The 25,330-nt window shown below is 40.1% G+C and overlaps 1 protein-coding gene and 1 long non-coding RNA gene across 2 annotated transcripts in view; one reads left to right on the top strand and one right to left on the bottom strand.

The window, feature by feature from the left end:
• rspo4 (R-spondin 4) overlaps window positions 1-24,817 on the top strand; it is a 30,345-nt gene extending 5,528 nt beyond the window's left edge. The window contains exons 2-5 of the mRNA XM_085457272.1: window positions 1,842-2,030; window positions 2,967-3,104; window positions 6,394-6,600; window positions 24,303-24,817. Of these exons, the coding sequence (XP_085313398.1) occupies window positions 1,842-2,030; window positions 2,967-3,104; window positions 6,394-6,600; window positions 24,303-24,439 (671 nt within the window). The 3' untranslated portion in view covers window positions 24,440-24,817. The remainder of the gene's footprint in view (window positions 1-1,841; window positions 2,031-2,966; window positions 3,105-6,393; window positions 6,601-24,302) is intronic.
• LOC146710034 (uncharacterized) lies at window positions 1,104-8,613 on the bottom strand. Its single transcript, XR_014920525.1, has 2 exons — window positions 8,329-8,613; window positions 1,104-1,992 (listed from the first exon to the last, which is right to left on the bottom strand). It is a non-coding gene; the product is annotated as an uncharacterized LOC146710034 (long non-coding RNA).
• Window positions 24,818-25,330: the final 513 nt, after the last annotated feature.

A 25,330-nucleotide genomic window follows, 5' to 3' on the forward strand; every position in this document is an offset into this window, starting at 1 on the left:
ACACCTATTAAAGAAATCTGTTAATCCAGAAAAGAAAAAAACCCGCAGGAAAGGAAAAGCAAAGGGGAACCCACACTAATGTGGATGATATATACAGAAGAGGAATTAAGGAAAGAGGAAACAGCTGGGGACCAAAACACAACTAAAGACAATCAAAGCAGGGACAGGAAGAAAAGCTGCACATCCCATGATTTAGGAAAACTAAGCCTCAAAGTAAACACAGGAAGTAACTAAAGAAAACAGACAGAAATATTGAGGGTGAGGCATGGGACAGTGATGAGGAAACAAATACAGATGAGACAGAAGGAGGAACAGAATGGAAACCAACAGGGGAACTAACTAAATACAACCCTCAAATCAGTAACTAAAGCTCAGGACTGAAAAGAAAGCTAGATTTCACCAATTTACAATCCAAAGAAAACCAAAAATTAAAAACTAAAGATAATTATGCACAAAACTTAAAACGCCAGCTCCAACCCTTGAATGATTATAAGAAAAAACTGTTAAAAAGCTGTTCGTAACTCTTGATTTGACAGTCAAAAAAAGGTCACCATTTAATGAGAAACTAAACAAGACTATACACGATTAAATGTTTTCATAGTTGCCTTGACGTTACATGATCTTCTGTGTCTTTATCTATGAATGAATAACATGATTTGGGTTTTTGAAAACTTTTTAAGACAGGTTTCACTTTTGCTTTTGCACACAAACACATCCTAAACCACAGCCACCCATAACAAGGTGAATGTAGTGACCCACAAGGATCAGAGTGTGATTGCTCAGACTCACGCACACTCGCTGTCTGCTGCTCAATCCAAATTTCCATCCTACCTTGCTTGTCTTTCCATATCCCTCCTTATCCCCGATGGATTGAAAGCATTCTTTCTTTCTTTGTCGAGTCTTCTCTGTACCTGGAAGCAGACACAGCCACTTGCTTTTGTTATAATATAAGACTTACCTTGGCTTAGATCTAAGCTTGACTGTCATACTGTACCTCACTGTTACAGTACATATCACATTTTTGGGATAGAAATAGATTAAAATATCTACTTGTTGACATATGTCACTTAATAATATGTGATAATAATATATTTATCAAAACGTTGTAGAGCTAAATTTTATTTTTATGAAAGAAAAATCCCACTATTAGTCATTATAAGTTATAAGTTGAGTTACTGATCAGTGCTTCAGTCTGTAACCTCTGCAGTAGCAGGGAGTCCTCGATGAATAAAAAGAGCGTTGGTGCTGTTTTCATGTCAAATAAAGAATATTTCATACTAAACGTAAGCCTACTCATTATCAGCGACCTACAGTTTCTAAAGAGCTACTCATACCAAGAAAGTGTTAGACTATCAAGTCATCAGGAGTGCATCGTCAGAGTGACATGTAAGCTTTCTCAGGACACAACTTCCTTTGTGCACCTGGTAATGTACATGTAAGGAGTTAGCTAAAAGGACATATAGACACAGCATCACACTCTGTGCTCTTCTCTATTCGAGCTAACAAGGCAGCAAACTAAGAAATATCAAAGATGCTGAACCTCAAAAAGAAGTGTGTGCCATTACGAAAGCAATTACTACAACTATTTGATGGAGTGAAATACTGTAACGCTTCGATGCATGATTTTTATAGAGTTCCTGGTAATGTGTTGATTTTCAGCAGTGGATCTTTCCCGAAATTCTCTTGGTATCTTGAGGATTTTTGGTCTCTCCTTTCCTTCCTCATCCTCTCGCTTCCTGGCTTTTATTTATTCCTTACTCGCTCCCTCCTCTACTTTTACTTTAATAACTCCTCTCCTGAATGCAGCTCTGGCTTAATCGTCTTCCTATTGTCTCCTGCAGCTCAGAGAGAAACATCAGAGGACTGTCGGAGCTGTTTGGAGTGTTCCCGGGACAACGGCTGCATGCGTTGCCCAGAGCGACTCTTCCTGTTCCTGCAGAGGGAGGGGATATCTCACCATGGAACTTGTCTCCACGCCTGCCCTGCAGGACACTACGGACAGAGAGGAAAGGATGTCAACCGCTGCATGAGTGCGTTTTGTTTTTTTACTTTCCCCTGCAGAGATCTCTGACTGTGATCTCTGACTAAATATTTGCTGATAGTCTTACTCACATTAGCACGTATGACTTAACTGTCTTGAGGTCTGAAATAATGAAAAACAACCGACAGTACTCATACACAGAGTCTGCAGTCCCAGACCACTTCTTCTTTCTCTTTCTTTTCAAGATGCACCTTGCTTAATTCTTTCCAGAAACATGCTGTCCTAATAAATGAAAAGAAAACTTTACCCAACAGCACATAGTTTCTGTCTCATTTACTGGGAAAATCAAAGATTCCACAATAGTTCACTTTATTTCTTTTCCAAACATATTTACTATCACTGACTCCCCTTAACCTTAGCACAAAATGCAATATTAAAATCCTTTCTGATTTGCCCTTACCTCGGAGAAACAGTGAAAGAGCACACAATCTTCCCTGACTGCTCTGTGAACCGTGACTTCTAATATTAATATATAAAGATTCTAGATACAACAAATCAGTTGCTTGGCATCTCAAAATGTCATCAGCACAAAGTTTGTTTTTGTTGGATGCACGTATTGCACAATCTGTATCTGTCAAGCACACAAAAGAACACGTTCTGTCTGCTTAAGGCAAACAAGACTAAAGCAAAATACAAATCACCTCTCTGAAAGTGAATTGGTTTTAACTGTTCCTGCGTTTCCTGACATAACAGCAGGTTTCAGTAGGAAACATATGATATTCAGGAAGCAAAGATGCTACTCTCTTTTTTCACCTTTAGTTTTCAGCAGCTTTGCTCTCACTGGACAAATTCAGCTTTTTAATTATTGTGTTCACCCTCTCAGCTAAAATGAAAATATGTGTGACCAGGTGAAAAATTGACTTTTTCATGTAACAATGAATACCCAAGTACTCTACGTTGTGTGTGATAATCTGTTTCCTCTCAGAGTGCCGTTCTTCAGACTGTGAGCAATGTTTCAGCCGGGACTTCTGCACCAAGTGTAAGCCTGGCTTCCAGCTTTACAAAGGCAAGTGTCTGACCCACTGCCCAGAGGGAACTCGTGCCCACCAGACAGACTGCCTTGGTAAGTTACACTTTTGATATAATTTGTAACTTAATAAGTCAAATCCTTTGTCCCTCTGTTTGTGATCCTGAGAAAAATGTATGTTGACATGATTATTATTATAGATAATGGCCTCTAGAAAACGGAATAAGCATCAATATAGTATAATAATATATAGTAATATAGCACTAATAAATGAATGAATGTTGAGAGTGAATGGTTGTCTTTCTCTACATCAACTCTAAAATAGATTGGTGACCCATTCACCCTTCGGTCAGTCTCTCTCCTCACTGCACCCTGACTAAAATCCTATTAGCACTGTTATTGACATTAGGTAGGTAAAAAGCTATTGCTTCATGTAAAAAAATAAATTGTAGTAACAGCTTTGATCTCACCAATTTAGAGTGAGTTCCTTCACTCTCCAAGAGCTGTCTCCAGTGTACAAAGCTAGTTTAAAGGGTTGATTTGAAGGATTGCTTCCCTAGGACACAAGCCATTGTTTGCAGTCCCATTCACTATAATATCTGTCTTTCCACATTTGTATTAGGACTTCTTCTGCTTCTAGGCAGGCATTTCATCTTCCTCTCACACCGGATTCAGGGCAGAATGCATCCATACATTGACTAGCTACTACTAGCTCCACTGCTTCTTGGACTGTGTGGTACAGACTATCCAAATGACTGTGTTTCATCTGTTGTTAGTAAAATTCTTGTATTTTATTACGTTTACTAAGTGCTAGTTAGCAGGTATGTGTTTCTATTTCTATTTCTAACAAACATGAACACTGATTTACTATTGTCTACAAGGCTGCTTTTGAAATTACAAAAAAAGAAATTGCAAATGAATTTCACTTTTGCTACAACACTTTTTGACGGAAAACCTCTTAAGCAGTACAACTAAAATAAACATATTGTTTCCTATCTTATTTCTTGTTCTAACTTACTGTATGAAGTGTATTAACTAAAGCTTTCCTGACTCCAGCTATAACAAATGAGGGTCTGCTGTGCAATGGACACATTAGTGAAACTAATCTGAAAGGTTTAATCAACAGCAGGCCTGTTCTTCCAAGCTCATCTCCTTTTATCTACTTCTCTGGCTCTGTGGCCACATCTCTACTGTGTTTCATGTGTGATTGAGTGAGTATTTGATTATCTGTGGTTTGCGGGAGTTTTATCTCACTGAAATTTGCCTAATAATTTTGCTAAACTGAATTTGACCTGTACCTTTTGTTTCACATGCAAAGGATGTGGCATTAACAGAATTTCAAACTGTTTATCACATTAAATGAAGATGACAGCATGACTGCTACATTTAAAGGGGGGAAAATCTACCTTCTTCTGGAACATGTCCTATACTCCTCTACTCCCTTTCTTTCTCATCTCAGTGAAATTCTTTTTGATGGAGTCAAACCAGAATGCAACACACGATTCATATTAAAGGTCTTCAAAGAGGTTTTAGAATTTATCTTCATATCTCATTGTGTATCATCTCTGCCTTCTGACTAAGTGAGATGTATTGTAGAGCTCACTCATCATTTGACACTGGTCGATATTCCTCTGCCTTCTACAGACACCATCTGCAGCTACTGTTGCTTCTTGGCATCAAGTCCACATCTGTTTTTCATATCAGTGTTAGGGTTTCATGTCTGACTGTTAGTACACACCTCAAGCAACTGCCGAAAACAGTCTCTGGAAATCTCTTTATTTCAAATCTGACAGTGATAATGATAATGATTTCCAATTGTTGCTCCGTTTTGGCAAAGGTTACCGATTTTCCTTTGTGGTCTGTCTGGAAATTTTTGCAGCAGCTGATTTTGAGGGTGACATCACTCACCATTCAGCCAGTTACTGCAAGTGTAATGACCACTGTAGTAACTCTTCATCTAGCATTTATCTACCTTTGATTATAGCAGCGTGTTTGTAAGGGTCTGAAATAAAATGTTAGTCTTAATATAAACTGCTCAAAAAAATTAAAGGAACACATTTTGATCAGAGTATAGCATCAAGTCAGTTAAACTTCTGCAATATTGATCAGGTCAGTTTAGAAGCACTTCATCTGTTTTTTTCACTAGTTTTGCATTTGGCTAGGTCAGTATCACTATTGGTAGCATAAAGTGATACCTGGGCCCCATCCATCCATCCATCCATCTTCTTCCACGTTATCCGGGGCCGGGTCGCAGGGGCAGCAGCCTAAGCAGAGAAGCCCAGACCTCCCTCTCCCCAGCCACCACCTCTAGCTTATCCGGGGGAACACCAAGGCATTCCCAGGCCAGCCGAGAGATATAATCTCTCCAGTCTGTCCTGGGTCTGCCCCGGGGCCTCCTCCCGGTGGGACATGCCCAGAACACCTCACCCAGGAGGCATCCTTGTCAGATGCCCAAACTACCTCAACTGGCTCCTTTCGATGTGGAGGAGCAGCGGCTCTACTCTGAGCCCCTCCCGGATGGCTGAACTTCTCACCCTATCTCTAAGGGAGAGACCAGTCACCCTTCAGAGGAAGCTCATTTCCGCTGCTTGTATCCACGATCTCATTCTTTCGGTCACTACCCACAGCTCGTGGCCATAGGTGAGGGTAGGGACGTAGATCGACCTGTAAATTGAGAGCCTGGAAGCCAACGTACAGCTAATCATTGGTAATTTAGCTCCTCCAGGAAGGTACTTCAGTAAGTACCATTGCAAGAAGGTTTGCTTTATCATCCAGCAAAGCCTGAAGAGCAAAGAGGAGATTCCAGGAGACAGGCAGTTACTCTAGGAGAGCTGGACAGGGCCGTAGAAGATGCTTAACCCATCAGAAGGACCGGTATTTGCTCCTTTGTTCAAGTAAGAACAGGATAATTAGTGTCAAAGCTACAAAATGTCCTCGACAGGGCACTAGTGTGAATGTCTATGACCAAAAAATTTGAAACAGACAGTTGCCAGACAGTTACTGTGGAACCCAAATGGCAATTGCTATAGAATACAAGAATAGGCAGGTCCACCACTGGTGCACTGTGCTTTTCACATATGAGAGCAGGTTCACTCTCAACACATGTGACAAACACAAAAGCGCTATAGAAGCCATAACATTGTTACACTTTTGTAACAACATTCAGCATGACTGGTTTGATTGTGGGTCAGAGATCGGCTGAGGAAGAATATCTACGAAGAGACACACAGACCTCTACAGTTTAGGCTGCTGTTAGATATTGGGATGAAATCATTGTCAGACCCTTTACTGGTGCCATTATTTTTACTGTATTGGTACTGACAATTACAGTCTGTTTTGTGTTAAAACACTCTTTTTGATGAGGTTTTTCTATTTCTTCCATTAGAAAACTGTGTCCTAGCTCCAGTGGGAGAGTGGAGCGAGTGGAGCGTCTGTCTCCGGGATGGCGTCACCTGTGGTTTCAGGTGGGGTAAGCAGACGAGGACTTGGGTGGGTGGCCAGACCGGGAAAACGCCTGACGATAAAGCAGCACCAATCTGCCCACCTCACAGCGAGACACAGAGGTGCAGAATGAAAAAAAAGTGTACCACAGGTGAGAAAGGATACGAACCAGTAAGAAGGATGGCAATTACAGGTGCGAACAGTAGGTGCACTCTGGGCTGAAAGATTTAACGGTTAATGGGTTTAAGAAACAACAACAGATTCTATCATCTGCTTCTAATAAGTCGGATGCCACTGATCATTTAGCTGCTTTATTTATTATGTTGGGCTGCCAACATGTGGAATTCCCTGTGGTGTTTGGTATTGTGTTCTGTTCTGTGTTGTTGACACACTTGTGCACTTTATAATGCCAAGTGGGGGAGAATGAACCCTATAAAATATTCCAACATGTTCTACTTCTAATTAACACTTGTAGGCAGACGTTACTAGTTTTCTAGTCCCTGCAGCATAATCTAGGAGTGTAGAATGAAACGGACAGCTATGGGGCATATGTTGTGGGGATGAATGGAAGCAAAAGTTAATTTAAAGATTCAGAGTTTTTTTATTTGCATTGCTTAGAAGAGTCTAAGTGGATACAATAAAGCATTAATTTGTACAGGGCAGTCTTTGATTAATGCTGAAGTCAGTGTCGTGGTCAGGGTTTTGCAGGTTATTGCAGTGGTTCTTTAACCGCGAGTTGGGCCCAAATAGCAAGTTTTCAGAGGCTCTCCAGAAAAGTTGTGCACCACTAGGGAATTAATAGTGAACCTTGGCTAAATATATGTGATTTACATTAATGGTAAAATCAAATTTAATCAGAGTATGTCTGTCGGACATATTAGATTGTGACATAAAAAAAATTTAAAAAAACTAAGTCATTGTCTGAAAAATTTACACACACGATTCAATCCGGTTGTTCAGTCTGATGTCACTAGCTGTGTCTGGACCTAAACTCCGCTGCAGGTCCATATATCAAACGATCACTATGGCATTACTGAGAGTTGAAAAACTGTCTAAAGTCTTTCATCTTTAATAAAATGATCAGCGTTCTGCTCTACCAAGTGTAACAATTGAGTTTAACATCCAGGCATCCATGAAAACTGAATTTATGACATTTAACGGAGTTAGAAGTTAGCAGGGAGTTAGCTCGCTAGCTTCTATCTAAATACAATATAGCATGTCCTGACTGCAGGGTTTTGGAAACAAATTAAAACGTACAGCTCTGTTATCACTTCCAGCATAAATGAAGACAGAAAACTAAACAGCAGTGACGTTTGTAGGGTTACTGAAGTTGGGCTAGCTGGTATATAATGATGTGCTACGTGACCGCTAGCGACACAGCTATGTTAGCATAATATAAACAAGCTAACTTTTTTCCCACTCCATAAAAGTTAACGTGAGTGTTCTCGGTGGTCAGGAACAAATGTAATCGCATGGCAGGATGCTGTAAAAGGACCAAACTTCAGCCAGGAGAACAACTGAGATAATCCATCCACAATACGAGGTTAGTCATTCATATACTGCTGCATGGGATGGGCTGTAGTTACATCCTAAGGTTTTAAAAACTGAGCTTAAATAAATGATTAGCGGTAATAAAAGCCGAGGGAGGTCAACAGTGATCACTGACTGTTTTAGGAGCTTTTTGAGATCAAATAGAAGAAAATACATAACATTAAACATGTTAACAACACAAAAGCCATATTAAACGCAGACTACTTTAGACCCGGAAGTAGGATTCGTCGCGTCATCACTGAACAACCGGATAGCTTGTACGACCTGTGGCAGCAATAACTTGAAGAAAATTCAAGTACTGTATTTGCTTACTGTATGACTTACTCACATCATTCTGGTCTACCCTTGTTTACAAAGCTGCAGGCACTGGTTCATGCACAACTCTCTTAAGGTCCCAGTGCAGCATTTCGATTGAGTTGAGGTCTTGGCTGGGTCATCACGACATGCAAATTCTTTCTTTTGAGGTGGGATTTTTGCTGTTTCTCTGAGCACTACAGTGTCATTGGAGTTAATTTTCTGGAACATCCACTCCTGGGAAGATTGGCGCCTGTCCTGAATGTTTTCCACTTCATCAGTGCAGAATAATATCCTTCAGATTGTTTTGAAATGGACTTATAACCCTTCCTGCATTCATAAGCTAGCAACAGTTGCTTCTCTAAGATAACTGTTGGTGTCAAATGGCAAAAAATAATTTTTTTAAAGAGGTGGCCACGGTTCAGTTAATCAAGGATCAGTTAATCAACTGCATTTGACTAGCAAAACCTGGCCCCTCCTTAACCTCTTAATTTCTATGGAAGCTGTAAAAAAGTTTTTTTGCACACACTGCTTCTCCAATTAATTGGCTTAGTTTCTGTTAAATAAATATGTCATTTTTTTATTTATCTTAGGTTGTATTTACATTTGCAAACCTACTAAGGACCAGATTATTTTGTTATGTTCTGATACGTAAAACCTTAATTTTTAAATCGGGTGTACTTTTTTTTTACAAATATTTATTTATATTATAATTACCTGTAGCTAGTTTTGGGGTTTCATGGCATTTCTGTTTAATGACTCCTGTCCTTTATTGCTTCTGTGCTGGGGACTTCATAGTCAAATTACAGGATAAGCTAAAACTCAAGAACAAGCAGCCCACTGCCCCCCGTTAACCATAAAACACAAAAGCATTCCTTCACAATGATTTTTCCTTAGAAGATCACCGATAATCCTTTTTTAATCTAATGTGTTTATCAGCATGACACCACAATTTGTCTCTAATGTGCACCCAATCTTACGAATGACAAAATATTGGTTTTCTGATTAAACATCGTCGTGGTTAGCTTTTTAAGAATATGATTAATGTTTAAGTGTCTGTAGGAAATGGAAAACAAATAGCGAACATCATGAAAAATCAGATAATTTTGTGCCTAAGTTTCTGGACTTGCTCTGTTGCTTCTGATAGCTTCTAGTCAGTGACTAGAAGGGTTTGTTGCATTAATAGAAACCTACGTCAGTTTGGAGAATTGTTTTTCTTTTTTCTTTTTTTGGGCTGGACAATCTTGAAGACAGATGAGATGAGTTTCATTCTATACGAAATACCCTGAAACATGCATCTATGGCCTGTTATTGAGGATTTCCCTTTAACATAACATAGATAAAAGTGAGAACCTCTAGTATGTCCAGCTTGCTTTGCTCCCTGTGGCTAAAAATGTGCTTGTGTTTCTTTATCTTGGCCCCACCGCAGCAAGCTTACATCTTAAAACATCACACATCCTCAGCTACATCAGAGGTTTGTGCATTCAGGCTGCTTTCACCCAGTGAAATTGAACCTCTTGAATTTGGTGTGGAGATAGACCGATGATCACGCCCAGGGCTTAAAGCTCATCATGTGTTTTTGTTTATGAGAGTCCAAGGGAACCTGAAAATAGACTCCACTGCAAAGCATAAAAAAATAAATAAAGATTTTGGAGCTCCCGCGTTGTGGAAATGCTGTCACTACTCGTTAAAACTGCATTTAGTCCCTTGTTCTTGGGCCTTGATCAGAACTATTGTACTGGAGTCGGTCCCTGGCTCTTCTATTAATGGTTCATATCCAAAACATTATGAACCAAACTTGGCAACAGTTTCTGCCATCAAGTAAAAAAAGTTGTTGTGACTTTTTTTCTTTCCGCATAATTTCTCCTTCGTGTACAATCAACACTTGAAGCTGTGAAAAAGTTCAATAAAGACAGCAAATCAAAAACAATGCACATGCATAGGGCTTAACTTTTCTAAGCCAACACTAATTTCTGTTTAGAGCTGCAAATCTTAGTGTGTCTGTGCACAATGCTGTGTATTTTCCATTTCTTCCACAATGGAAGGCATGTCATTTGAAGTAATTATCATTATCATTGTCAGATCGTATGTCTGGTGGCATTAGCAGAGGAAGAAATCTGATCCAGAAGAGTCTGGAGCAGGGATCAAGCTCCTGGACCTAATAGCACACATCTGGGATAAAAGAGTGCTGTGGCATCTCCCTAGCATTCCTCCGGTGTCCCAGATTAGACAGCTCTAGTCTTTTAATGCCCAGTTTCATGTTGTCTTATTGTTTTCAGATGATGGGGAAGGACGTGGGTCTCGTCTCCCAACCCTGCTCTCCCCTCTGTTTTCACCAAAGGCAGCAAACTGTCATGGGCGAACGAAGATATGTTTCTCCTTTTCCTGGCAATTTAGAAACATCTGACATAGGCAGTTAGGATGTTACGTTGTCAGAAAATGTGTTGGCTAGACTATTCTGTCGCTTTTCATTCTTTTTCTTATTAACTTATCAGCATTAACTGTGGTGCCCAAGGTCTGAGACAGAACATGTTCAAACACAGAGTGACTGACACTGCCATGGCAAAGAAAAAAGCTTAAACAAAATAAAAGAACTATAGATATAACTTTGGCAGATCTCCCCCATCAGGGTGCATCCTTGTGAAGCACGGCTTCCAGTGCTGCTGTTATTTGACTTTTGCCTGAAAGCCCCTTAAGATCAGATATATTTGTGCTTTTGTGATTCCACGTTTAATGTATGCAAAGAGCAAATGTAAACTTGTATGACAAATGAATGCATCTTTAATGTTGAGGTTTTTTTTTACTTACTTAATGTAATAAGCTCACCATTAAAAATAGAAAGCAGTCATCCTTTCTTGCTTGGAATTTCTGTGGTTAATGTGAGGCTGTCAACTAAACTAATGCTCTAATATTCTCAGTCTTGTATTTATTGTGAGTGCTTTCAGTTGTGAGAACATTAACTAAATATGTAGTTATATTATTTTTTACAATCATTACATATTTGGACAATGACCCTTTTCTTGTAATTTTCTCTCTTTATACCATTACAGTGTTTTTGAAACAGTCCAGATGTGACTGAAGGCACTTTCAGTTTCAAATCAGACTTAACAAAGTATTGCAGTAACTGTGTTAATTACAGTTACTGTAATTACAGCTATTTTTATTTTTTTATTATTATTATTATTTATATAAGAATTGCACCGATTTGTAAAGACAGTTCCTCATTTCCTTATGTCTGTCAGTGTTAAGACTGCCAGTGGATTCAGTGTCCATTGTTCATGTGACTGCTGGATTTTGAAGTGTACAGGGCTATACTCTCTGCTCAGATTCATTCAAACAGAACTGCAAAAGTGATCTGACCGTGCTTTACAGTGCAAATGGATAATGACCCAAAGCATATTCCAAAAGCAACCAAAGAGTTTCTCTAGCTAAGGAGTCAAAGGAGCTTGCAAAGAAAAGCGTCTGGACTTCTTTAAGTTGCTTGAAGACGTTTCACCTCTCATCCAAGAAGCTTTTTCAGTTCTAAGGTCAAATGGCAGAGAGTCCCAGATTTAAACCCAGTGGGAGTTTCCCCCCAAAGAGGGACAAAAGGACCCCCTGATGATCCTCTAATCACATGAGCCAAGGTGTGAAAACGGGTGTGGGTCCCAATCAGCCAGGGTTTCGGGTGAGCTCATTGTGAAACCTGGCCCCACCCTATCATGCGAATTCCTGAGATCAGATGGCCCAGGATGTGAGTGGGCGTTAAGGCGTTTGGGAAGGGAACTCAAAACTGGGATGTCTCCAAGCACGACATCCCAGTTTACTTCAGACCCAACAACACACTCAGACAAAAACTGGTTCACCCGAAAGACAAAACTCCAAAACACAGACTTAACAATGGATCATCGGGGCGTCCTTTTGTCCCACTTTGGGGGGAAACTCCCACTGGGTTTAAATCTGGGACTCTCCGCCATTTGACCTTAGAACTGAAGAAGCTTCTCGGATGAGAGGTGAAACGTCTTCAAGCAACTTAAAGAAGTCCAGATGCTTTTCTTTGCAAGCTCCTTTGACTACGATGACCTGGATGACTGAGAACCTTCACAGAATCTAGGTAAGGAAATGGATTATTCTTGCATGGTCAAAAGCTGTGGTTCTATAGAGCATGCTTTCAGAATTCTTGTGGAATTGCAGAAGGCAGTTACACTAAAGGCCTGCGGAGCATATGAAGGACATGTACATAGTGATGTGCATAGGTTTTAGATGCCAGGCAGTCAGTAACTGCAAGAGATTCCAACCAAGTTTTTATCCAAATCAAGTATTAAAAACAGACCTTATATTATTATGTTAGTTTTTCCACTTACTTTTGAGCCCGTGAAACATCTTGATTGTCTGATTTCAAATCAGCTGTGGTAGTGTACAGAGGCAAAATTACAAAAAAGTGTTTTATTGTCCAAATATTCATGAACTTAAATGTATGTGACAAAAATGAGGCTAGATGATCCAAGTACTACATAGAGAAAATCATGTCAGTACTTCACAAACACCCAAGGCACTAAAAGTACACCTTGAGTTTTTACTTATCACTTAATTGTACACATTCCCCAGTCAAAGTGTGGATTATGTGTGGGTGCTTCAATTAACCAGGATTTAACCACCATTTAAGAAACCAAAAATAGTCGAGGTATTTTTGTGCATTTTTGCATCAACTTGTAAACTAAGCGACCGAAAATCAGCTGGTTGTAACCCTAACCTGCATGAGTGAGGGGGAAAAATCTAATCACAAGCTGAGTGATCTGTATTTCATCTGCATGTGGATAACTCAAACAATCTTTCCATAAGTTGGGTCTGCATGTATGTATTTGTGAAAGGGCTTTGTGGCTACAGACACATGCTTGCCATTAGCATGAAAACATTAAATTGTATTTATGGTGGTGATAATCTCCCCAAGTCAGACTGATTTACTCAGCTTGCATTTAAAAAAGGGAAAGCAGCAGCATAGCCCCTATTTAGGCCTTAATGTATTTCCTCTGCTGTAAAATTGAAAGTGGCTGCATAGCTAGTGTTTTATGATGCAGTGCAACGCAAATGTAAACTGGAAGGAAACTTCTATGGTTGAAGTCCAGCAGCATGCATCTGTCTTGCATCTGTATTACAACAGACAAAAACAACTGTGGTTGAACTTCCCTGTCAAAGGTCCATTTCTCATTATTTTTCCATCAGTGCCGCAGTACTTTACATAATTATAAAACCAAAGTGGTTTGCTGACCCCATCTATAACTCGTTTGCTCGCTTTCGGAATGAAACATTTTTTTCTACTCCATGATGTTGACAAGAGACATGTTCTGGACTGGGCCCACTGTCAATTAATAGAGACCATGTGTGACATTTATAAAGGGACTTTTGAGGCGACACGGGGATATTATCCAGATCATTTTATATCAGGATGTGAGCTCATTTACTGGTCTGGCACAACAAGAGAATTTGGCTAATTGTGATGCAAGTAAGACGTCAAAAAGACCACAAACGTCCTGTCAGCCGCTGTCAAATGAAAAACAAAATCATTATATGGCTAATCGTTAGTTTCAGTTTGGTATTATTACACCTCTCAGATTAGATAGTTATATTTGTTAAAATGGAAAGTATGGCTTGTTTATGCGATGTTCTTTTAGCAGCCTCATCGTGAAATTTCACACATGCCGATCATGTTTCTTACTTTACACATGTTTTGAAGTAATGTGTGATTTTACCTTCAACCAAACACACTTGAGAATATACTTCTGTAGGCTTTTATAAGTATTCAATTGTCAGACTTTCAGTTTGTTTTTTCTCTCATTTTTTGAGGATAAAAGGAAAATTCTAGCTGTGATGCGTTGGATTGTATACCATCCTCACTCAGAGGGAGTTATTTTAGATTTCAATTTCAAACGCTGCTACTTTGGTCTGTACAGTACAGAACTCAGTGTGCCCTCTCATCCCATAACATATGGATCTGGGTAAAGTTGCAGTGTAACCCAACACAGACAGTGAGCTAAAGTGCTTTTTTCCAAGTACCACATGTATTAAGTTACTGCACATTGAACAGTGCAGAGGTAGCCTCGGGGCAGCTAAACCCTGGACAACAGGTACTTTTTAAGGAGTAAGTTTGCTCCACAGTGTCTCATTCTCTCACTTTCATTTCTTAGATGTCTTTAACCCCCGAACTCTTCCACGGCATGCATTTTTAATTTCTCTTTGATATATGGGCTGATTGGGGCCTGATAAATGTAAAAACAAAGAATTAGCAGATTTTTATTTATTTTTAACCTAATTTTAGTTTCTAAGAAAAATGAGAGCCACATATGAGGATATTCATTTAAAATTTCGATAGAACAGTAGCAGTATAATGTCCTCGTAAGTGGATATCAGGCCCTTGTAGAGCAAAATTGAGTATTTTGGTCTAAGTAACCCAAAATATGATGTCCACATATGTGGATGCCAGGTCCTAGGAGGTTAAAGCATTTTTAAAGGCAGAAAGTGAAGAAAGCAAGTAATGAAACTTTCACGCATTCTTTCAGACTGCCCTTCAGTCTGTGGGCAGAGATGAAAAAAGTGTGTTCTTAGGTGGTTTCCAAACATTTTCATGAGGTTTTGTGTTAGTGTGACTGATTCAATTTGGCAGGATTCAACCAATTTCAATGTACTTTTCTAACATCTTTATAAGATTATTGAGATTTGGACATCTAGTGAGCTGCACAGGTGGTCCTTGTATACAGTGAATGTATCAAAGATGCCCCAATGTTCCGCTTCAGTACTAATTTTGCAACTAGCAGGCATCTTTTGTCCTTAAGGATCTACAGCAGTTTCCTGCACGACATCCTCCGCGATGTGCCTGAAAGTTAAAGCTACCTACACACGCAATTGTTCTCACTGTACCTGATGTTCAACTTTTACTCAAGCTTTTTTTTTAGCTTTCGGTGTACTTTTGACAGTAGCTGTATTTCCCTATTTTTTGCTATAGGGTAGGGGATTTGTATGTGGAAGCTGTGGATTAGGCGACAGAGTGTTTTTTTTTACTTTTCAGTATAGCTGTTTAAGATATGGTTTAAGAATCAGAATCAGAATCAGAAAGGGGTTTATTGCCAAATGTTGAGCAGGTTTACAACATTAGGAAATTGCTGCGGTGCTTCAGTGCAAACATAGTGTCATAAATAGCACTTAAATAGACATGAAAAAATAAAAGTAGGGATAAGAATTAAAAGTGCTACGTAGAAAGATATGTGCATGAGATATACATGAGATATATACATGAGAATAAGAATTAAGAGTGCTACGTTGAAAGATATATACATGAGTGCAGATGGTGATCAGTGCCAAACATGGAATGATGCAGTGAACACAGCGTAGGGTCATGTGTTAGTGGCGGGGACAGTCATATGGTTATTGTTCATGTGTCCAACAGCAGAGGGGAAGAAACTGTTCTTATGGCGAGAGGTTCTGGTGCGAATGGACCGGAGCCTCCTGCCTGAAGGGAGCAGGTCAAACAGACTGTGTCCAGGGTGAGAAGGGTCAGCTGAGATCCGAGCTGCACGCCGCAATGTCCTGGAGGTGTACAGGTCCTGCAGAGATGGGAGTCTGCAGCCAATCACCTTCTCAGCAGAGCGCACAACACGCTGCAGTCTCTGTTTGTCCCTGATAGTGGCTCCAGCGTACCACACGGTGATGGAGGAGGTGAGGATGGACTCGATGATTGCAGTGTAGAACTGCATCATCGTCTGTGTTGGCAGGTTGAATTTCTTCAGCTGCCTCAGGAAGTACATCCTCTGCTGGGCTTTCTTGATGACGGAGGTGATGGTGGGCTCCCACTTCAGGTCCTGGGTGATGGTGGTACCCAGGAAGCGGAATGAGTCCACAGAGGTGATGGGGGTGTCAGTCAGGATGATGGGGGGGAGTGGGGCTGTGTGCTTCCTGAAGTCCACAATAATCTCCACTGTCTTCTGGGCATTCAGCACCAGGTTGTTGTGGCTGCACCAGGACACCAGACGTTCAACCTCCCTCCTGTAGGCAGACTCATCCCCGTCCGAGATGAGTCCGATAACGGTGGTGTCATCTGCAAACTTGATTAGCTTGACAGACTGGTGGGTGGAGGTGCAGCAGTTGGTGTACAGGGAGAAGAGCAGAGGAGAAAGAACACAGCCCTGAGGGGAGCCGGTGCTGATGGTCCGGGAGTCCGAGACATTCTTTCCCAGCCTCACATGCTGCTTCCTGTCCGTCGGGAAGTCAGTGATCCACCGGCAGATGGGATCAGGCACATTCATCTGGGAAAGCTTGCCTCGGAGATGGTCTGGAAGGATGGTGTTGAAGGCAGAGCTGAAGTCCACAAACAGGATCCTGGCGTAGGTTCCTGGGGAGTCCAGATGCTGCAGGATGAAGTGTAGGGCCATGTTGATGGCGTCGTCTACAGACCTGTTGGCTCTATATGCAAACTGCAGGGGGTCCAGGAGGGGGGCCGTGAGGGTCCTGAGATGGGAGAGAACTAGGCGCTCAAATGACTTCATGACCACAGATGTCAGAGCCACGGGTCTGTAGTCATTTAGTCCAGTGATCCTAGGTTTCTTGGGGACAGGGATTATGGTGGAGGACTTGAAGCAGGCAGGCACATGACATGCCTGCAGTGAGGAGTTGAAAATGCCAGAAAACACTGGGGCCAGCTCGTTTGCACAGTGTCTGAGGGTGGCAGGAGACACGCCGTCTGGGCCGGGAGCTTTCCGAGCATTCAGGTTCTTAAACTGCTTCCTCACATCTGCTTCATGAATATGAAGAGTTGTGGTGGGAGGAGGTGGTGTGAAATCCTCTTTTGTGTGGGGTGAGGAGGGGGGTGTTGTAGGTGAACAGTTTGAAGGTGGTGATGGCTCTATGGAGGGGGGAGAGGTGGGGGAATTAGTGTCCAAAGTGCCTCTATTGTTGGGGCCGTTGGAGGTGTGAAGGCTGCCTGATGGCTCGTCAAAACGGCAGTAGAAGTCGTTAAGGGTGTTGGCTAAGAGCAAGTCATCAGTGGAGTGGGGGGTTTTAGGCTTGTAGTTTGTGATATTCCTAAAACCTTTCCACACAGAGGCCGAGTCATTCTCTGAGATCTGCTGCTGCATCTTCTCAGAGTGCTGATGTTTAGCAATGTCCACTTCTTTAGTGAACCTGTACTTGGCCTCTCTGTAGCAGTCCCTGTCTCCGCTTCTGAACGCCTTTCTCTTTTCCAGCCACAGCTTTTTGAGTTTAGGAGTAAACCAGGGTTTGTCATTGTTATAACTCACCCTGGTGCGTGATGGCACAATGCTGTCCTCACAGAAGTGGATATAGGAGGTGACAGTGTCCGTAAACTCGTCCAAGCTGTTAGAAGCAGCCTTCAATGTGTCCCAGTCTGTGGTCTCCAAACACGTGCGAAGCTCCTCCACAGCCTCGTTGCTCCACAGTTTTTTAGTCCTCACGACAGGTTTGGAGAGCTTCAGCCTCTGTCTGTACGCGGGGATTAGGTGGATCATGACGTGGTCAGAAAGTCCAAGTGAAGCGCGGGGTCATGGACCCCGAGATTGGTTCTGTGATTCATGATGGATGGATGGATGGATGGATGGATGGATGTTCCTACTTGCACCACCCATTACCGTCTCATTTTGAGTTTATTCCTTTGTTTGCCGTGACTGCATTTGATTGGACCATGTTGACGTTCCACATACCACTTGTAGACTGAACTAACATTGGATAGTTATCCAACCCTCCATCTGGTGAGGAATTTAAAACTAAAGCATTCCTTTTCACAATCATACAAAGTCATGCAGTAATACTGTCACCACTGGAATCTTCCTAACAGAATGGACACTCACCAGTCTCAGTGAAGCTCCAGTCAAAAATGTTCCTCATAGATATTTTCGACCATAATTCAAGCATGGAAACGTCTATTTTTTAAGTAACTTGTGTCATTGCTCAGCTGTACCACTTGTACGTGTTAGTTGGTTTCACTATTCTGAGGATGTGTGCACACCCAAAAGGGCTGCATGCTGATTTGTCATCCATTATGCTGATGTATGTGCTTCTTTTTTCTTTCACAACATGTGGCTCTGATTATAACCGAGTTGTGCAAGGAGTCAGTATAGGCTCAAGAGCATAAAACCATAAAATTTGATCTTTTTTATCCTTGTTTAGTAAATGAGAGCCATTTGAGATATGGCCACATCTCACTGGGATATTATCTGGATTTAAATGGCCACTACACATTTTCTCTTACAGACCCGAAGTAAACAAAGTCATTGTGCCTCACTCACACATGAGTGTTCATACCAAAATGGGAGAATAGATTGTCATCACTTCACAAAACTAAAATTCTAAAATGAACTGACATGTTGTTCTTGTGTTCCACATTGATGGTAAACATCTTGTGAATAACATCGCTTCGTTTTAGTGGTTTGGCTAAAAAAGAATCTGAGCTCGGCGCTGCCACTTTCATCAAAATTAGGTTGTTTGATTAATGACCCAGGGCCCAACACGGGAAGTTTAGACCAACTACAGTCATTTCAAGGCTACACATTCCAATAAATAAATGACAAAACATTTTTTATCTAACCTTTTAAAAATCTGTAATTACAAAAAAAGAAGAAGAAGAATTAAGTATACTTTATTTTACACTAATGCAGGAAAACAATATCCATCAGTCTGTGTTCTGATGATATCATCACTAATAAATCCAATCTGGTATTTTTCATAGAAAAGTCTGTCAATTTGGGAAAACAATCAAGAAACTGTGCCCAAAAACTGTAGTGTAAAAATTCCCACATGAAGCGGAGACATTCAGAAGTTTTGGCTTGGTGTGTTCAGGTCAACAGTTTACTGGCGACACATGTAAGAGTTTGATGTCTGTTTTCATTGTTTAACATAAAAGTGGAGAAATTCTCCAAAAGAGTTTGTGATGTGGTCGCATTTTTTAATGTCATGGTTTTAGTGCAAAGATGGAATTCAGTAGAATAATCACCAGGGCAACATTTGTATTTCTGTGTCTGCACACTAACTGTGAATGTGAACGTTTATGTTTGCGTGTGTGTTTGTAGTCTTCCTGTGGTCAGATTGTTATGGGATGAGCAGGGGAGTTTTCCAGCACTATGCTTGATTCAGTTAAGATGGCTGGGAGATATTCCACTCTCATGACATACCAGCTTCCAACACATGTGGTTCGCTGTCTCCATTTTTTCTTTTGTGCGTGCGTGCGTGCGTGCGTGCGTGCGTGCGTGCGTGTGTGTGTGTGTGTGTGTGAGAGAGAGAGAGAGAGAAAAGAAACACCTAGAGCAGGAGAAAAAGGGTGAACGCTGTTGCATATAAAGATTTTTTTTTTACTTGCAGGCAGAAACAGGTCTTCTCCAACTCACATATGTGGTCAAGGTGTGTGTGGCTGAGGGTTCTGCGCTTACAGGAATCGGGTTATGATGCACACATCACAGGTTGCAGCTGATTCTGTACTTTACATTGCAACAAACAAGATAGCTTAAAACTAAGCAACCACTAAAATAATAGATCAAAAGTTCTGAGATACTCACACAGAAAGCACTTTGACTCAGCTCTGCGTGCTAAAAGCCCGGGGGGAGAGAAAACGAAGTGCAATTTTTGTTTGTAATATTGGAAGAATAAATAATCCACAGTAATTACAGTCAAAGGTAAACACTTCACAGCAACAGAGATGATGTCCAAGCTCTGCAGAAGCAGAGGAATAGTAATGGAGTGGTGCATTATCTGGGTACTTTCATACATAGTCTGGATAAATGTGGCGAGTAGTGATTTTTCTCGCAGAGCTACAACCAAAAGGTCTTTCTTTAAGTGTGGAAGCACAGTGAGAAGATAAGAAGTGGGGTCCAGGAAAATGATAGTTATGATAGATAGTCCTGTTGTGTAATCATCTATGGCTATAAGTTTACTCAGTGTAGAGTTGATGCACACCCTTATCCATAACATAAAACTATCCCAGATCCAAAAAGTAAATATGTTTTTCAGACTTTACTATAGTGCTCATAGTTTGAGTTATTTTCTTCCATGAATTACATCGTTTCCTTGTTACCCAGAAACGGATGTAGAGGCAGACTCAAAATCGCATCAGTGAGCTAACAATGTATAGTAAACATGAACAAATTGCTGTTGTACTGATAACAACGCCACACGGTTCAGCTAGTAGCACAAGGATTTCATCATTTGTGCCACCACGCTGAAAGCACTCTGCAGTTCGTTCATTCGTGACCTTGCAGCTGTAGCACTGGTAGCTGACGCCTTCCACCATCTGAAGCAACGACATGATGTAACCTCACAGCAGTTCCTGATAGGCAGAGTGGAACGTGAAATTTGAAGTTATTATATCTTGACGTATTAACTTGAAATTTCGAGTTATGGGTGGAAAAAAATAAAAACGTTTCAGCAGCAGAAACAAGCTCGCATGCAAACTATTCCAAGTCAGCTGATTCAGTCAATGTAGCCGTTAACCTCCTATCTTACCAAGATTTATAGAATCTGTAGTTATTAAAAGAAAAGTAAGTCTGGATTGTGAACTTACACCATTATCACTCACACAAATTCAAATGTAACGCGTGCATGTTCATATGCACGTTTTAATAGTCACCACAGGGTTTCAGTTTTAAGAATTAGTGTGTATAATGTAGACACACAGATAGTACAGAGGCATTTTGGGACAACCTGCCCTTATTCTCAATCATCAACACAGCTTCCAAAATAAAACACTTTGTGACAGCACTAATGAAGGACAGATTAAAAAAAATGAAGAGATGTCAGGGGGGGGAAAGGAGAGAAGAAGTGCATGGAGAGGGGAAAGAGGAATTGAGTTTTAAGAAGAATATAAGGAGAAGAGACAGTGTGGATTTAAAAAGTCCAATCTGTGAGGATACGCTCTTATTACTAATGAGGGGCAGATGACAGCAGTGGGGGGTGAAAGTATTGAACACAGTATTAAACGTTCTTTTCATCACTTTAGCTGTTGACGTGACAGAAATATAACTAAATATCAGTAAAAACAAAGTGTGAGCGTCAATATGTAACTAACCTACGAAGATGAATTGGTTTCACTGCCACTGCCTCAAAAACACCACACACACAGCTGACTTAGAGACCGCCAGTCTGAGATATCTGGATTGGTTTGTGGGAAGAAAGTAGAAACTCCAGGATTGCCCCAAAAATGCAAGGGATGTTCTGCTGAACAAGGCAGTTACAACACCACCGTGCCGCTGTGGAGCTGCGCAAAGGCAACCAGCAGTTTGAATTGATGGATGTGATTTTGTGTGCATGACACAGTGAAAGCACCATCTGTATTTTCTTCATCTGTGTAATGTGCGCGGCGCACGTCCAAATGTTTTGGATGGAATGAGATGGAGCGAAAACAAAAGGAACGACGGCCAAAAGAAAAGAAAGGAATTGTAATTCTATTTGAATTGTTTGTGTTTTTTCTGAGCATCAGTTTTCGAGTTCACTTTAGCCTTTTTCAACCCAGCGTGAAACCCAACTTACCAATGAAGTAATAAGAAGAGAAAAGAAAAACCTTTCAAATTTAAAAACAAAAGTCCTTACCAAGCCTTACGAAATACATTTATTAACCCACCAAAATACTTTTCTTTTGCATTAATTCTACTAAAAATCAATTCTTAATAATTGGAAATTCTACCAGCTATTTGACATGCCAGATTTATTAAGGAGCAAACAGCATTGCGTCAAAAACAGTTGCTTAGAAGTGAGTGACAAACAGCCCGTTTGTTTCACTGACTTTTAAGGAATACTTTTATTATAACATAAAATTATAAACAGGTTTGTATGTTATATGGCTGACACTCAGTTTTCATGTCACTGCTTAATTTTAGTTTTGCATCCTTGTAATGGCGTCTTTTCGTGGTCGGTCTGTCTTTATAAATGTTGAGCTCAAGAGGTTAAATAAAGTGAATGAATTAAAAATGTCTCTTTGATTCAGGGTTTATACTGAGTAGTGCAGAATAATTACATTGCACATAAAAAAAGAACGTTTTAACACTGTTATATGCAGTCCCATAGAAATCCAACTGAAGCCTTAATGCTTTTATTGCTTCTATTGTAGTCTTAGTTTCCTGTTCTTAGCTTGTGGCAGCCTGTATGTTCCTCCGTTTCAAGGCTCCACATGTTGTGTGTTCAGACACATTCTTCTACATAACTTGGTTTCAATAAGCGGTTTTTTGAGTTACTGTTGCCTTCTTATCAGCTTGAAGCAGTCTGGCCATTCTCCTCAACGAGGCAGACTGGATATCCTTTCAGATCGTTCTCTGTAAAGATGTTTGTGCGGGAAAATCCCAGCAGGTCAGCAACCCATCCGTCACCAAAAACAAGCCATGTTCTAAGTCACTTAAATCTATTTTCTTCCTCATTCTGATGATCAGTTCGAGCAGGTCTTCTTGACCATGTGGCTCATTAGAGATTGGCTAGTGAGCACATATTAATAGATATGAAATGGATTACTTGTTAAGTTAGAGATATATTTTTTATTTTTGGCAGGTGGGGCAGAAAGATTCTTTATAAACGCTGGTGTGACCACGAGAGTATGTTTCTTGGGGTTTGCTTCCTTTCTTCTTTTACTGCCTCTCTGCGTGCAGTTGTTTTTACTCTGATGTCCAACCAAGCTCTAAATCAACATCAGTGCTATATATTACAGAAAATGATTCCACCTTTAAGCTTATGCCAGAGATACTGAAGCTCCCCTCTCCTTTCCTGAACATTAAAACCACATTTTCTATCTAAGCTAAACTTTACCTTAACAGCATGAGACAGCTATATGAGATCTATGGTTAAGTTTTAAACTAATATGTCATGATGTATTTTGAAATACCAAAACATTTTTTCATTGTGTTCAGACCCACTGAAGTTTCATTTAAAGTCCTCGGGTCTTTAAAATAAATGACATTACATATGATGCATGTGTGTCCACAGCAGATAATGCATCAGATCAGTGCTGAAGAGCATTAAAAGCTTTCTCCTGTCTCTGTAAACATACGGCCCATTATCAAAGCAGCTAAACATCACTGAGAACATTTTACTGAAACCTGCCTGATGTGGACCGTCAGCCAACAGAACCTCAGAGCATCAGGTCACAGAATACAGTAATTGTCCAAGACCAGAACATTTTACACACACATTAAGTAAATTATTAACAAAGCTGGAAGGGTTAGCCAGTGGAGACCAACTGGGAAGATGAATCAAGCTGTTTAGGTTTAAGACAGCCTGATGGGTTTCTAAGGTAGAAGACAAACTACTGTCTGATGAGTCACACTGCAACATAAAAGTGTTCTTTTTTACTGTAGTGATTTCCAAACCGATTGTGTTTAAGGACACCTCAAAAAGCCTTTTTTTAATTTTCACTTTAAACCAAACACAATGGATGGAAAGATGGAAAACAGTTCTGAAACATTTAGGAGTGCAAAAAGTTATTAGATGTAAAAGCTTTTAGGTTCTGCTCTTTTTCCAATCACCAAGCTCAGATTTCTTCAAGTTTTATTTCTTCTATTGCAGTATTATTTAGACACTTTTCACTAAAACAATGCTGACGTTTAGTAAGTGTCTTATAATGGAATTATTAACCTTTCGATTCAGGAGTTGCAAAAACTGTTATTGGTTACTTTAGTGTGTTTTAAGATAAAAACATGATGACAACATTTTCATCTAAATAAGGCATCAAAATTAGCTTGATATAGATTTAAAAGTATTCTCTTCACCTTCAACACAGACTATGACTGAATAACTGGATTTATTTATAAATGTCTAAATTATGATGAACAGGAGAAAAAAAATCCTTCCATTTACTTTAGCTGTCTAGTGTGTTATTCACTAAATATACTCATAAATATGTATATACACATGCATATATGTTATTAAATAAAGTTTTTCTTTTAATTATGATAAAAAAAATATGCATGTAGACAACTAATCTGAAATGCAGATGTGCCATGTGTGATATTTAATGTTTCATGTTGACTTGTTTTATATTTTTTTATCTGTCAGAAAGAAGACAGAATAAAAAAGGAGGACTTGGAAAGAAGAAGGAACGAAAACGGCTACGACTGCACACCAGCGACAGCGTTGGCAACTCAAGAAACAGAACAACCACAGGGGAGCAAAGACATCATGGAGATCCCTGAGGGGGAGACAGACACGATGTAACATGGAACATATATGAAAATATGTCATAAATCCGTATCGTTTCCAAGCGGTCAGAAGCATAAATCGAGACTGAACTAAAAGTTCCTAAGAGGTCGTGCTTTTCACTAGTGTATTAAAACTGTCTAAAGTAGCAGCTTGGTGCGAGGAAAACTCTCCCTTCACCAGGTAAAGCAACCATTAACCTGCCTCCTTGGACTGAAATCCTCCCCAAAAAAAAAAAATTGCTAATTTCAAGCTTCCCATGCAGGAGCAACATATGAACCATCTCTCAATCAGATTTTCAAATAATTATCTTTTAGTGATTTTATAGCCACAGATTGTTTCACAGCTACATTTTCTCTGGTCATTTCATCAGTTTAGCAGAAATTTCAAGTTACAGTTATATAATTAATATTGAGTGCAGATTTAATTTTAGAGGTTGAAGTAAAATACCATAGGAATTACAGATGACCTATTTTATGTAGGTTTAAGTTTCATGTACAGTTTTGACTTTTCTTCAGTATTTATTAATAAATTAAGGGGCTTAAAAATAAATCACACCCTACCCCAAACAACCCCCCAACCCCCCCAACATAACTCAGAAGCTTAAAGTCCTGGTCGTGCATAGAAAGGAGCAGTGGCTGGTGAGCAAAGGATTATTAAATAGTAAAGACAAACAGCATCCAGCTAAGTAAAGAACAGGAGGTGGGCATATCATCATCCAAGCACAAAGAGAAGATTACATGAGAGAAATAACCAGAAACTACCCATCAGCCCCAAGAAGAGACAGACGACAAAAGCCAGAGCAGCTCTAGTACAGACAGACCGGACAGAAACTTGGATCAAATTGGACTGCAAAAATATTCAGTTCAATTTTATTTATATGAAAT

Source organism: Copadichromis virginalis, linkage group LG5 (genome assembly GCF_057382275.1).
Source record: "Copadichromis virginalis isolate Kocher_CV1m ecotype Utaka linkage group LG5, C_Virginalis_male_GT1.1, whole genome shotgun sequence".
Taxonomy (NCBI): domain Eukaryota; kingdom Metazoa; phylum Chordata; class Actinopteri; order Cichliformes; family Cichlidae; genus Copadichromis; species Copadichromis virginalis.